Source organism: Symphodus melops, assembly GCF_947650265.1.
Source record: "Symphodus melops genome assembly, chromosome: 11".
Lineage (NCBI taxonomy): Eukaryota > Metazoa > Chordata > Actinopteri > Labriformes > Labridae > Symphodus > Symphodus melops.
In genome coordinates this window covers 19,738,345-19,751,404 of record NC_136701.1, presented here as the reverse complement: position 1 = coordinate 19,751,404, position 13,060 = coordinate 19,738,345, and the positions used below count along the sequence as shown (strand labels likewise).

The window sequence follows — 13,060 nt, the reverse complement described above, 5'->3', positions numbered from 1 at the left end:
AAATAAGATAAGTGATTGACAACAATAACTAATCTTTGTTTTAATAGTGTTAAATCCAGTTCTACTTAAAATTGATATTCGATGGATGGAACCAGGTAGTTTAAGCTGCCTTCATTGTAAGAATTACATACTATAGTTGTTTAAACAGAGCTTATTTTTCATTTTAAAAATTTAACAAATCATTCTACATTCTGAAAGTATTTAGCCACATCTAAAACTTTGGCTAGATAAACTAAATTAGGAGAATCCATCAGTTTTTGATAGTACCATCTCTAGATGAAGTAATCATGCTGACGGTCTTTGATTAGCTTGCTCACTGTTTAGGGACTTTGGGCAATACTGACTTTAAAATTAAGTAGGGATTGAACGAAATGAAAACAAATACATTTATCTGCAGGCAATGTTTAATTCTTTCTGCATGATGTTCCCAGATCACGTTCTCCAGTATCAGTCCATACTGCCATTTCAGAAACAAACATTACAAGCCTTTTTATCTGAACAACCAGCAATTGCCTATTCTGATAAAGCAGAAACTGTTGTTCTAGAGAAAGTAAGGATTGCATCACTGAAATTCTGATTAGTCCATAATCTCAAACAACTAATGTGTGTATGATTACAAAGCTATGATCAAGGAGATAGGGCAGGACCAATAAGAGGTCAAGAAATGTGTACATGCAAGTAAAGCAAACTCCAAGCACATAGACACACACAGTTTAAACCAATTTACTTTCTTAAAGGTCTTTAGAAAATCAACAGTTAATACATTACCAAACCCTATACCAGATTATATTCCAGAGATGTGTGAGGGCAACCTTGAAATATTCACAGCTGAAGTTGAAACAGGAATGTTCAAACATGGAAAAAACCCTGACATCTCTCAGCAGGTCTTATTTTTATTCAGTGTAAGCAACAGCTTCTGCATTTTCGAGTCAACCTCAGTCGACATTGAAAATAAAATAAAAACATTTTAACAAAAACTCTGTTGCTTGTTTTAATTACATGAAAAATAAGTTATTATACAACATGAAAAAATGTACATGGTCTGCGCATCAGAGTACAGCAAAAAGAATATTCAGAAATTATGAATCATGATGAGTCCGTCACATGAGCAACGCTGACTAAAAGATGGCATGAGAAGTAGTTTAACGTTCACATTTTCAATGAAGGACACGTCGCCAGTCCAGGCAAACACCATCCACTTTCTGTAGAAGTGTTGGAGAAGGCAAACAAAAGCTGGCTGAAGCAAGCAGGAAACCAGGAGTTGAGCACGTCTGCAGAAAGGTGGCAGCAAATATACAGAACGGCGCCAAGTATTAAAGGCTGAATTAAGAGGAGTTTAAGAACAGCTTGGTTTTGATCTCAGCCCGATTTGAAAAGTAGAATGGCGACTTGACCCAGGTAGAAGTAGATGAAGTGCTTTGTCTCGTGTGTCACGTAGCTGCCAAAATTCCTCCCAACAATGCAATGCCATGTAGGGTTGTACTTCTTGTCAAACTCCTGCAAAAGGAAACAATCACTGTTAAAGACAAAAGGCCATTAACAACTCTTTTGAAGACTGATCTAACGTACCTTTTTGACATAGGCGGCGATATCCTTCTCAATGTTGTACTTTTCCATGGCCTGCATAGCACAGTCCACTGCATCCTGCTGCATCTCATCAGACATGTCAGCATTCTTGATCACTGCCTTCTTGTCAGACATGTTGGCTTTTTGACTGGAAAGGAGAAAAAGAGTCATATTCAGTTTCCACACATTTCTTACTAGTCCCTCAAGTCTCACTGTCCACTCCCAGGACTACAACACAAGTGTCACATTTGCTTATAGAAACAAACAGTCAATTGACCGTTGTTGTTGGACCTTCTGAGTTTAGGATTTGCATGATTTGCAAATGAGTCTGAACAAACTAATGGACTGGATAGAGTGTACTGTAAAAAGTTTGAGGAAAGCCTTGACATCAAATAACACATTGTTGTTCTGGATCAATTACGGCAGTTGGACAGCTGTGTTATCGTTGGTTTGGGAGACAAGACATACAGTAGTGGATCATGTTTACAAATACCAGAGTTGGCAGTAAAAAATAAAAGAAAAAAGAAAAAGAGTGTTTACATGACATTATACTGAAACATCCCCGACAGAGACGCACTTTCAACATCAGGCTGAATGCAACTAATAAAACGGCTTGATAATAATGCAAGTTGTGCTGTGTTCAGGAAACATAAAAGTGGAAGAGGCATCCTGCTCCTCTGGTCCAACAGAACAAGAACAGATGGAATTAGCATGCAAGCAAACGAAAGCCCAATATCACTCTCAGCTGCAGATAGTGATGAAGGGAGCTTCAACTATTTATTACACATTGAACCATGCACATAAGAACACAAATATTTGACTTACCGTCTGTGGGTAAAGTTTTAATAATTAGAAAGCGTGCGTTATGAGCTGCTGCACAATCCTTCGTTCATTTAAGAAAGGAAAGCGTGAGTGTTAGCCCCGCCCTCTTCATCACCTCCGCCGTGCTGATTGGCTGGAGCGAAGCCTCCACCCTGGTGACGGCGTTTTTCACTTGCGGATCGTTGTCTGCATCTTATTTCCACCCACAATGCACCGTCCACCCCCCTCCCCTCCCACCCCCCAACTTCATCGATCCAGCTGATCGTGTTGATCGATTGAATTGATTTGCACTATGCACAGCAAGAAAAAAAACAGGGACGAGAACATGACCGATCAAGAAATTATTAATTACGAACAGCTGTAATGCCAAAAAGAGCCCAGCACTATAAAAGCTATATTAATGTGTTTAATGGCATCTGCTGTTTTTAAGTGTTAGCACAAAATCTAAACTCTTCATCCAATAATGTGCTACAATCTGTAATGAAAAACAATGACGTGATGGACGTCAATTACTGCCCTTCAGAATTTGTGGTGAACATGTATAAAAACTGTTTGTGCTCTAATTTTACGATCTTCAAATTGAAGTTGTCCCCTGGTTTTGTTTTATAGTATCTATTTTATTTGCTTCTTTGTTTGTCATGTACCTACCTTTCTAACTAGTCAATACATATTACTCTGATGCTGCATCTTTGTATACATTAATGCTCTGTAATAAAGTTTATTGGACACAAACATTTGCTCGACTACCACTCAAGATTTAACTTTGATCAATATTCATTACAACTTGATTTGTAATTTAAGGGGGTAAAAAAAACCACTTTTTTTTTTAACAAGATAAGGTAAATTAGAATTCTTTCAAAAAATTACTTTTGTATAATAGTGTTATTCATAAGATGTGCACTGTGAAGTCAGCGGTTTCATATTTCTCTGCTGCAGAGGGCTTGGACTTAACGTATGTCTTACACAAAAAGGACTAACCAATATCCCAATGATTGAACCAATGACAGCCTAGCTTTAAATGTACTTACCTAAGCAGCACCTCCTTAAAAAAAAAGGCACACTTGCACAGTAGTGAGTGTTTTTATTCTGGATGTTTTCAGTTTGCAGAAACCTAGAAAACTTAAAACAAGGCAGGTTAACCATCTCCCTTTTATTTCTTGGTAGAACCCATTCATGATAACATTTTTTATGTTTCTAAATGTCTGGAGTAAATCTTCATGAATAGTTTGTGAAAGTGTAGATAGATACTTTATTGATCCCGAGGGAAATTATATGTGTAAGGCATGGCATGTTTTCCAAAATGAAAGAAAAGATAAACATTACATTTTGTGTTATTGAAATTTTTATTAAAAGAGAATAAAGCCTTTAGATGCTGAAGAATTAACTGAAAAAAACAAAATCATCCTAAGAGAAAGACTTACTTCCAAAAAAAAAATACAAACCACATTAAGTCAAATTCCATTGTTGCTTCCTGGTCCTCCCTCTCCCCTCCCTTCTTCACTGTTAAGATTCCCACTATTTTCAACTCTCCTTAAGCGTGTGGATCCATTCTGCACCTCCCAGCCCTCCTCCTGGTTTTCAGCCGATCTTTGTTGTTCTTTTTATTAATTAAAATGTCTGGAAAGTAATTTCTTGGAACTGTGCCGTCAGATATTGGTTTTTTAAGGGGGTTATTTACTAGCCAATTTAGTTTGAACATATTTCACTTCAACTCTTCCGGTTTGACAGGGTTATGTGAACAGAGTCATGGATCCTCTCCCAGTAAAATGTTCCCGCGCTACTGCTCCATGAATCCATCCTGAAGCCTAAAACTAATCCTGATCTGATCCTGAATCCTGATCCGGCTCCAGAATGGGGAGGCAAAGAGCCCAGTCCAAACCTTCAGAATACCAGCAGAACCAAAGAGAAGGAGGCAAGTTAGAATCACACCTTCAGGAAATAAAGAAAATATCAATAAATGTATCCATGAGGGACTTGACTTTGAGAAGAAAAAAAAAAAAAAGGGACACTAGCTAATAATCAACCCCGAAAAAACTTACTTTGGCTACTGAAAGATTTATGAAAGAAAAAAAACAAAACACCACAGCTATTCAGTCTTAACATACAGACTTGTAACCACTGAAAACATTTAACAGAACTCAATTGTCAAGTTTTTGAAAATGAACGTGTCAGCCTAATAATTTCACAGTTAACAGGGCACAGCAATCATACCATTGGTGCCATATTTGACTCCTCCTCCTCCTCCTGTTAATCCTAAAATGAAATGTTTCCTCTGTTCCAATCCTATCCTGTTCCTCTGAACTCTACAGAGAGACACACAAGAATGTCAAAGGACAGTAGTATATGTATAAAAGAAGTATAGATTTTTTTTTCTTTCTTCAAATGAAACATGAAACATACAAGCAAAACGATGACAGGTAAAGGGTCGAGAAGCCAGAGAGATGGTAAGCAGAAAGCAATGTTGATAGGAGGGGGTGGGGAATGAAACGGAGCCATGCACACAAACCAAAAAAAAAATAAAAATATTGTGCAGAAATGTAAAACTGCAACCAAACCCGGAGAAAAGGGAACCCAAAGCAGCAAGAGAAAAAAGGGGTGATACGAGATGATCCATGATGAGTACACAGGGGTTGTTATGTGATGTGAAGATTTTCCTCTTCGGCTCTGAGGCACGTTTTGCTTTGGTTGACTTCAATCTAGGTGCGGGAGCGAGAGCGGGAGCGGGAACGTCTCGGAGAGTAACGCGGGGACCCTCTGCCACGGCGAGGAGAGTAGCTGCGGGATGCGCTCTTGCTTCGGCTTCGACTGCGGCTACGAGAGCGGGAACGACCGTAGCTGGGGCTGCGGGGACCGTCCGACTTCACACGAATGTAGGCCGTCTCTCCCTAAACACACACACAACTCGTCAACCACGTGTAGGCCACTCCATGAGGCTCTGTTAGATGAAACGTTAGGAGCATACTAGCAATCATTTTGTGAAAGGGCACAGAACTATTGTGAAGGACAGACAAAGGAACAAATATATAATCATATTTGCCTGTTAGCCGTTTACTGAAATCATGTTCAACCTACAGTAAATACAACAAATAGTTGAAGGAAGATGAAGATTTTCTACAGTCAAAGATAATCTTCAATTCACAAAACACAGGCATAAGTTAGAAGTAATCATGCAAACCAGCATTACATGTTTATTCAAACTTAACTTGGGCCTTTACTTACTGCAATCAGAACACTTACAGTTATCACCCTTGCTCCTGCCTTCCTCATTTGTATTTCCAATTCCAACACGTAGTCCAAGAGTGATTCTTTATTAAAGTTAGCCAGAGGCTGTGACCCTTTACGTACCTCGTGGGAGCGAAACTTGGTGTTATCCAATTTACGGATAGCGTAGCTCATGTCCTCTTTGCGGTCAAACTCCACTACCCCGGTGCCATCACGGAATACGTCAGCATAACATACATCACCTGCCTCTCGCATGTGATCCTTTAGGTCCTGCCAGCTTCCACTGGGAGGTAGGCCTGATGGGGAGAAAACTGGGGTAAGACTGGTGTATTTATCAGACGGATTAAAAATAAAATGAGTTCTGCAGCACATACCTGAAACAATAAGCCTGTACTCCGAGCGACGGGAAGGGGGTCCTTGCCTTCCCCTCGGTGGTCCCATTGCTCCACCACCACCACCACCACCACCGCCACCAGCTCCGCCACCCCTCCCACTTCTAGGAAACTCAACACGCAAGCGGTAGCCATCGTAGTCATAACCGTCACGTCCATAAACAGCATCCTCAGAATCCCTGTGGAAACAAAAATCGACAGATCCGTCATCAGAATGGGATTCAAAAACACAGCTTAAAAGAATCCTGGGTATCAGTTCAGCTCCATGGCTTGTGATTGCAACAACTCGTTTTTTTTACCCATGTGTGGAAAATCTGGAGTTAAAATCACCACACGATGAAATAAATGTGAAAAACGAGGTTCATTCCCTGATAAAGAAAGAGGGCTACAACATTACATAATTTACTATACTCAATGAGTGCACACATTCAGCATTAGCCACTTGATTGCTACTTAAATCCTCCAAAACATTTGAATGGCCCTTTTTAATGAGTAACAAGCGGATCAAACATTTTTAAATCACACTGAATCACTAACATAAGACACACGGTCCTTTTGTGGTGGCAAACTCGAATTAGAAAAGTTACTATATGACCTAAATTGAACATTATAATCTACATGATTGTAAATGTCTTTGTCCATCAGGAGATCAGGAGCTGTGATTGTTTCACACCCCACGTGCAGTTCACCTGGTTTACAGAGCTGCAGGCACGCAAATTGTGAGTTAAAGTGCATAACACACTTTCACTTAGAGGTTTAATAATAACCTGGGTGACTTAAACTTCATTTAACATCGAAAACACACATCACTATAAGGTAAAAACAATGCAACAAGCACCAAAACCGGATGCCGCCAAAATGAGCAGAAATAGAGCAACACAACAGTTTGATAGTTATTCTTTGTTTTCTGCGTGCAGCGAGGATTAATCCACACAACATAAACGACATAAAGCATGCATTGTGCACATTCAGATTAGTGTTTATATCAAGTGAAATAAGGTTTAGTTGTAACAAAGGGGGGCCTAAGTTAGCGCGGGGAAAGGGGGGGGGGGGGGGTCACCTCGGGTCCTCGAACTGCACGAAGGCAAACGGGGGTCCTGCTCTCCGGTTCTTCAGATCAATATCACGAATAGCTCCGTACTTGTGAAATAAATCCTCCACGTCTTGGGAGCGCACATCGGGGGGAAGATTCCCCACGTATATCCGACAGTCGTTGCTCCCTGATTGTCTACGGAAAGCTCCTCCACCAGACATGTTGGCACGAAACTAGCAAACACCTCAGCGAGAACGCAAAAACCTCCTCGGGTCTCCTCTGCGCGACTTAAAAATAAATAATCAACACGTAAAGTATCCAATGAGTGTTAAAAACGCGCGTGGCACTTAGCGTCAATAATTTTAGCTGGGGTTGTAAAATGCAGAGATAGATGTTCAGACTTGCATGTTAACAAGAGCTAGCTAAAAGTTAATGGCTGCGGCCGCTTCCACCACCTCCTACAATGCGCTCTGCTTGAAGGAAGTGATAAGAGCACGACGAGTTTTAAAGTACCACGCAGCGACCCCTACTGCACGGGAGTGGGAATTACAACTTCCACTCTTCAGAATCAGTTCTCTGTACAATGAAAACATTAAATCATAACAATTAGCCAAGAATATAAAAAAGTAATTAAATTATTTTTTTTGTTTATTTATTCCGAACATGTAACATAATAAAAAGGTGAACATAAAAAAACCCAGAAAATAAATCATTACAGTGGATAGTATAATTCAGAAAAAAAAATATGTACAAGACTACAAGACTCAATTGCTGAAAAGTTCGTCCTCACGCATTTTAAGAAAAAAACATTTTGCTTTAAATAATGATCCCACTTTTATGTCCATCTGGAAGCTGTTCTGAACTTTAGATGAAAACGAAAAGAAAGCTCAATCAGTCAATGATTTGATTGCAAATTTCAACATGAAATCACTAAAACTGAGATGTATTCAAAACGGCCTTAAAACCCTGAGAGTTAGTTCATCGATTCAGATGATTAACTTAAAATCCACTATAAGCCTTAACAGATAATGGTTTATACAAATAACATTAAGGGTGTATTGTGAACTCATTTCACATCACATTTTAATACCTAGTGACTCAGGTCTTAAATGCAACTTAACAGCGTTAATAGACAACAGTCATTGTTTCTTTTGCAAGAGCAATGAAAGACGATGTATGACCAGCTTCTGTGAGGAAGATTGTGACTGAGTGGGGAAAATGTTTTCTTTCAAGGTCAAGTACCAAAAACATGGAGTGAGGTGCTTTGGCCAATGCCTGCCCTATTAGTACTAACGAGGAATTTAATAATATATTCTTTATTCACAACTGAAGAACAGCCAGAACAAAAGATACAACTTAAGTCTTTAATCCATAATAACTTACAAAAGAAAGTGGAATTCAAATACAAAACTTGTACCATTCAAGCTTCCCACTACGCTGTGTAGTGTTAAGTTACATTCTTAAAACAAATAATTTATTACATGAAACAATATAAATCATACATATCACATTTAAAAACCCTCACACTGATGCTGTCATCTTTTCAAGGCCACTGACAAAACAGTTCGTTCACGATGCATTGTTTTCACTCAGCTCAGTCCTTCTTCGAATGCTTCTCTTTGCGCCTCTTTCTTGCCTCAGACACCATTTTTAGCAGCGACAGCAGGATAGGCACGCACATGGGCAGGAAGAGTGGGATGTAAATAGCAAACTTCTGATCGTCAGGAAAGTAGAGGAGGTGGAGGAGAGAGGGGTCAAAGAAGGCTCTTTCTGATGCCAGGATGGCCTCTTTACTGTACTGCAGAGCAAAGCCCAGGTTCCCGGCCTCCAACTCAGCCACAGCCAGCTGCAAGGATGTGACTGCACTGGACACCTGTGACAGCAACAACAAGCATATGTTGGACACAGCTGATGAAGTCATAGAAACCTATCAACCTCTTAGTCATGTATTTAATCAATGTACACACTGAAACTGTCACACTGATCATTACGTTTCCTTTATAGAAAAGCAGCACGTTTCACATCTGTTACTTTGAAGTCCCTTTCAATTGTCAGGAAAGCTGAAAGTACAATGTTCTAACAACAATTACACGAAAGGTTTCACAAATGAAAGTTATATGTGGAGGCTTGGAGGTGAATATAATATTAAAACATTCTTATATTATCTCATAAAAGGTAACAAGTCTGCAATGTTAACAGACACTTGAACACCTTCAGCTATCTCTTCTGTTAGGTGATTGATCAGTTAAAACAGGCATGCACTGTATGTATACTCACATGTCCACACAACGAGTCAACAACACAAATCATTTTCACAGCAGTTTGTGTATCTCACCTGTTCGGCGATGTTGTCATTGATAACAATGTTGCCTATCTGGTCCAGCAGCTGTGCCAGTGATGTGATGGTGGTGGTTGCTGTCGCAATGTTTTCAACAGAGCGACTCCACATGAGACGGTCCAGCTCCCAGTCAGCGAGTCCTGTAGTGCCGCACGGTGCAATCAGAAAGCCAGGTGGCGTGGTGGATGACTGAACACCCAGAAGCAGCCTGACCAAACAGGACGGGAGGATTAACTGGTGACAGCACGTTCAAAGAAATACTTAAAGTCGTACTTGAAGCGTAAATTTACCGTAGCTGTGCAAGGAAGACTCCCATCACTTTGGCCATGTTGATGCTGACGTCCACAGGGAATGACGCCTCTGGTCCATAGAAACCATCGACATTGTAAACCTACATAAACACAGTATCAGTACCCAACAAGCACAATTAGGGGTGCAAAAACACTGCAAAGCTGAGACATTATAATACCTTCAAATCAGCACTAACAAACGATCATATTTAAACTACCTTCACCGCGTGTTGCCATTTCATTATCTCACCATAATTCCACCCCACCGTGGAGAGTGAAATGCATTAGAGGTCACTTCCTGTTTCTTGCGGTCATGAATGTAAAGGGGTGAATGGGCAGCATCCGGAACATACAGTAGAAAATTCAACACCGGATAGGACGATGCAGCATTTGAGCCTGAAAAGAAAAAAAAAAAAAAGAGAGAAAAAAACAAACAAATAAATAAACAGTTTGATACAAATACACCTAAAAAACCTCACACATAGTTTCTGATTAGAAAAAACAACAACAACATCCGTCATGTGTTTTTTTTTGTTCTTTTTACCCAGTCTGGCCTCCACAGGGTTGATGACGTGTGCCAGGCTGTCAGTGTTGAGTATGTACCCGCCACGGCTGTTGTCGAAGCGAGGGTTGACGCCGAGCATGGCGTAGTACAACGTCTGTGAGAAAACAATCATCAGGCTTTATGCTGGCTAACTCCTCCTGCCGCTCTAGCAGGCGATACAGGACAATTCACTGGTTAACTCTCACTAGAAGACTGAACAACCCCCCAAAAAGCTATTAAACATGTGAACATGGCCACCTCCCATCTCTATACCACACACACTTGAAGAGACAGTACCTGAGAGTCAATGCTGAAGTTGGCCAAAGGAGAAAGTTTAGTTAGCAGAGGTTGGATGTAAGTCTCCACAGCGCCCTCTATGTCCCAGTGTAGTCTGTGGGACTTTGGGTCTGGGTTCAGCAGACTAAAGGTTATCTCATAACCTTCAGAGAACATAAAAGAAGGATTGAAGTCTTTTTGTTTTATATTGAAACAGAGGTTGTTTCACTTTATGGCTGTGTTGATAGAAAACTGACCTGGGCTGGATTTAAAGGCTCTCATGCTGTCTGCGATGCTCTCTTTGTTACCCGGGCTGAGGCGAACTCTGTCGCTGAGGGCAGCCGTGATGTAAGTGTGGCTAAAAGACATCACCTGGAGAACCTGCTTAATCCGCGGCTCCAGGTGAGCCAGCAATGTCTCCAGTGTCCTGCCAACTCTCATCGGGGCACCGACACGCAGCAGGGCTGTGCGTCGCTGACCAATATATACTTCCACATCCTAAGAGGCATGGAGGTTCAGGTCAGTATTGAGAAGAGTATGATGTTACACAAGTGAAACAAATGACTCATACCTCTTCTTCTAAACCATTACACATGATATTTAGTTGGATAGTATTTAGTTACAGTAATGAAATACTTAAATAGGTCTTTGCTAAACTTAGATGAAAAAAAAAACACTTTTCAAAGAGGCTGCTAACTACATACTGTATGTCATTTACTACTTAAGGCAAATGAATGCAGACAATACTAAATAAAAAGTAGCTAAACAATACTCTTTAAAATGCAGCTAGTACATTTAAAATGTAAAATACAGAAAATCAAAGCCATAAGAGCTTGAACCTCAGGCAGCAGTGATGACGTCTCTGGGATCACATACACAACTAACGAACCACACGGACTCTCGCTGAGCGTGTGAAGAGATAGATCGGCCTCTACAGAGGAGAAGATATATACAGTAAGAAATTACAACCCGTGCTCTCATTTGACTGTCAGCTAGATTTGACAGGCAGGCGATGTCTCACCTGCTGCAGTCAGCTGGTTCAGAGCGTCCTCCTCCATGATAGTTGCTGTGCGGTACTTTGTCTCATACCTGTACCTCAAAGATGTGTTCTCTAGGAAAAAAACAAACAAATTTAAGACAAGAGTCAGTTAATAGCTCATGTATCTACTAACCAGAAGCTGACATGATAGTTAATAGTCACCATCTACTATATATTCATCGTCCTGCGTCATTGTTAGAGGGACTTTCTTCTGCTGTTCTGGTGTCACAGTCCCACGTGCAAACACAACCTCCACATCAGCACTCAACTGCAGCTATAAAAGAGACAAATAAAGAGAGGGACATTTGAAGAAAAGAAATTACATACTTAAGGACCAATAGACAACAAGATGGAGATCTGTCATTGGCAACAAGAAGAAATAAAAACCTGCAGAATATCCAGCTCTTTTATCTGACTGAAGGGCAACCAGGCTCGGTACGTTTCGGTTGTTCGCCACCACAGAGGGACTCCGATAAGGATGACCACTGCTGCTATGGACAGAGCAGCAAGCTGGCCCCGTCTGTGCTCTGTGAGACATTGACAGACAGGAAGAAGGCAATCACCTTGTATTCTCACTTTTTGAAATAATAACAGATATTCATGTCCCCTTAGTTTACACATTTTTAGTTTGTCAATTGATTTTCTAGAAAGGTAACAGTTTCAAGTACATTCACATGTTTCCTTCATGCTGTGCATGACACACCTCAGTGCTCCTCTCATTAAATAACATGTTTACATCAATTTGTTAAATTCATAAAAGGCTGAGAAAGACTCTTGGCAGCAAACATACTTCATAGTGTTATCAAGATGGAGAGGAGTACAGACAACAGTAAAAGCCAATTATCAATACACACTGAAAGCAGCAGCTTGGACTTATATCTAGTAAAAACTGTATGAGAGAGGAGTCTAATGAGTGTATATTAAGGCATTAAGTTGCAGGCTGATTTGAGAAACAAAAACAGAAGAAAAGACACTACTTAATGTTTTTTTTTAAAAACCCATCAGTTTCTTCAGTCAGGGTATGATTGTAGCTGCTGTTGGGCTAACATGAGCTAGCTTTGAGCCTCAGACTCTCCTGGCCTGAAGAAACTATGTCCGCGTGCACATTAAACAAGCTCTAACAAAAAGATATAAAGTACTATAAATGTTAAATGTTTTATATAAAGATATAGTTATGAATGCAGAATACAGTTGTGAATTTACTTACCCACTTCCGTAGTAGCCATTACTGTCAATGAAACAAACTGGGTGCGTTTGTTATCACATTCCACCCTCTCATAGGTCACGTGACCAACATTGGGAATAATAAAACTCGTAGATGTTAAAAGTTTTAAAAAAAAAACGTCTCCTCTTGGTATAATTTGGTGAAGTATATGCAAATACCGTCAACACTTATCTGTCCGCTCTGTACATGTTGAAGTCTGCTTTGAGACACATAGAGGGTCAGTCACCGGCACATCCCGGTGAATGATTTTAGCGCACTACGCAATAGACGCAAGCGTGAGACGTATTTTAATATGTTGACCAATTACTTCAAA

General features: G+C 40.2%; 3 protein-coding genes across 4 annotated transcripts; all 3 read right to left on the bottom strand.

Annotated features, from left to right (window-relative positions):
* Positions 1-386: 386 nt before the first annotated feature.
* On the bottom strand, positions 387-2,491 carry dynll2b (dynein, light chain, LC8-type 2b). Its single transcript, XM_079355702.1, has 3 exons — positions 2,392-2,491; positions 1,570-1,714; positions 387-1,497 (listed from the first exon to the last, which is right to left on the bottom strand). The coding sequence occupies exons 2-3, from the start codon at positions 1,699-1,701 to the stop codon at positions 1,360-1,362; spliced, it is 270 nt and encodes an 89-aa protein (XP_079211828.1). The 5' UTR covers positions 1,702-1,714; positions 2,392-2,491; the 3' UTR covers positions 387-1,359.
* Positions 2,492-3,712: 1,221 nt separating this feature from the next.
* Positions 3,713-7,526, bottom strand: srsf1b (serine and arginine rich splicing factor 1b). 2 transcript variants are annotated; one of them, XR_013780079.1, is made up of 5 exons: positions 7,063-7,526; positions 5,985-6,181; positions 5,734-5,906; positions 4,600-5,273; positions 3,713-4,267 (listed from the first exon to the last, which is right to left on the bottom strand). XR_013780079.1 is itself a non-coding variant. In XM_079355485.1 (4 exons), exons 1-4 carry the CDS (start codon positions 7,254-7,256, stop codon positions 5,085-5,087), a joined length of 753 nt encoding a protein of 250 aa, XP_079211611.1. In that variant the 5' UTR covers positions 7,257-7,526; the 3' UTR covers positions 3,713-5,084. The 2 variants fall into 2 exon arrangements, 1 of the variants encoding a protein (XP_079211611.1); XM_079355485.1 differs by having other exon boundaries at positions 3,713-5,273.
* Positions 7,527-8,385: 859 nt separating this feature from the next.
* pigs (phosphatidylinositol glycan anchor biosynthesis, class S) lies at positions 8,386-12,974 on the bottom strand. The gene is made up of 12 exons (XM_079355345.1): positions 12,730-12,974; positions 11,910-12,049; positions 11,685-11,796; positions 11,505-11,594; positions 11,323-11,414; positions 10,741-10,981; positions 10,505-10,647; positions 10,208-10,322; positions 9,914-10,059; positions 9,664-9,764; positions 9,371-9,581; positions 8,386-8,908 (listed from the first exon to the last, which is right to left on the bottom strand). The coding sequence occupies exons 1-12, from the start codon at positions 12,746-12,748 to the stop codon at positions 8,630-8,632; spliced, it is 1,689 nt and encodes a 562-aa protein (XP_079211471.1). The 5' UTR covers positions 12,749-12,974; the 3' UTR covers positions 8,386-8,629.
* Positions 12,975-13,060: the final 86 nt, after the last annotated feature.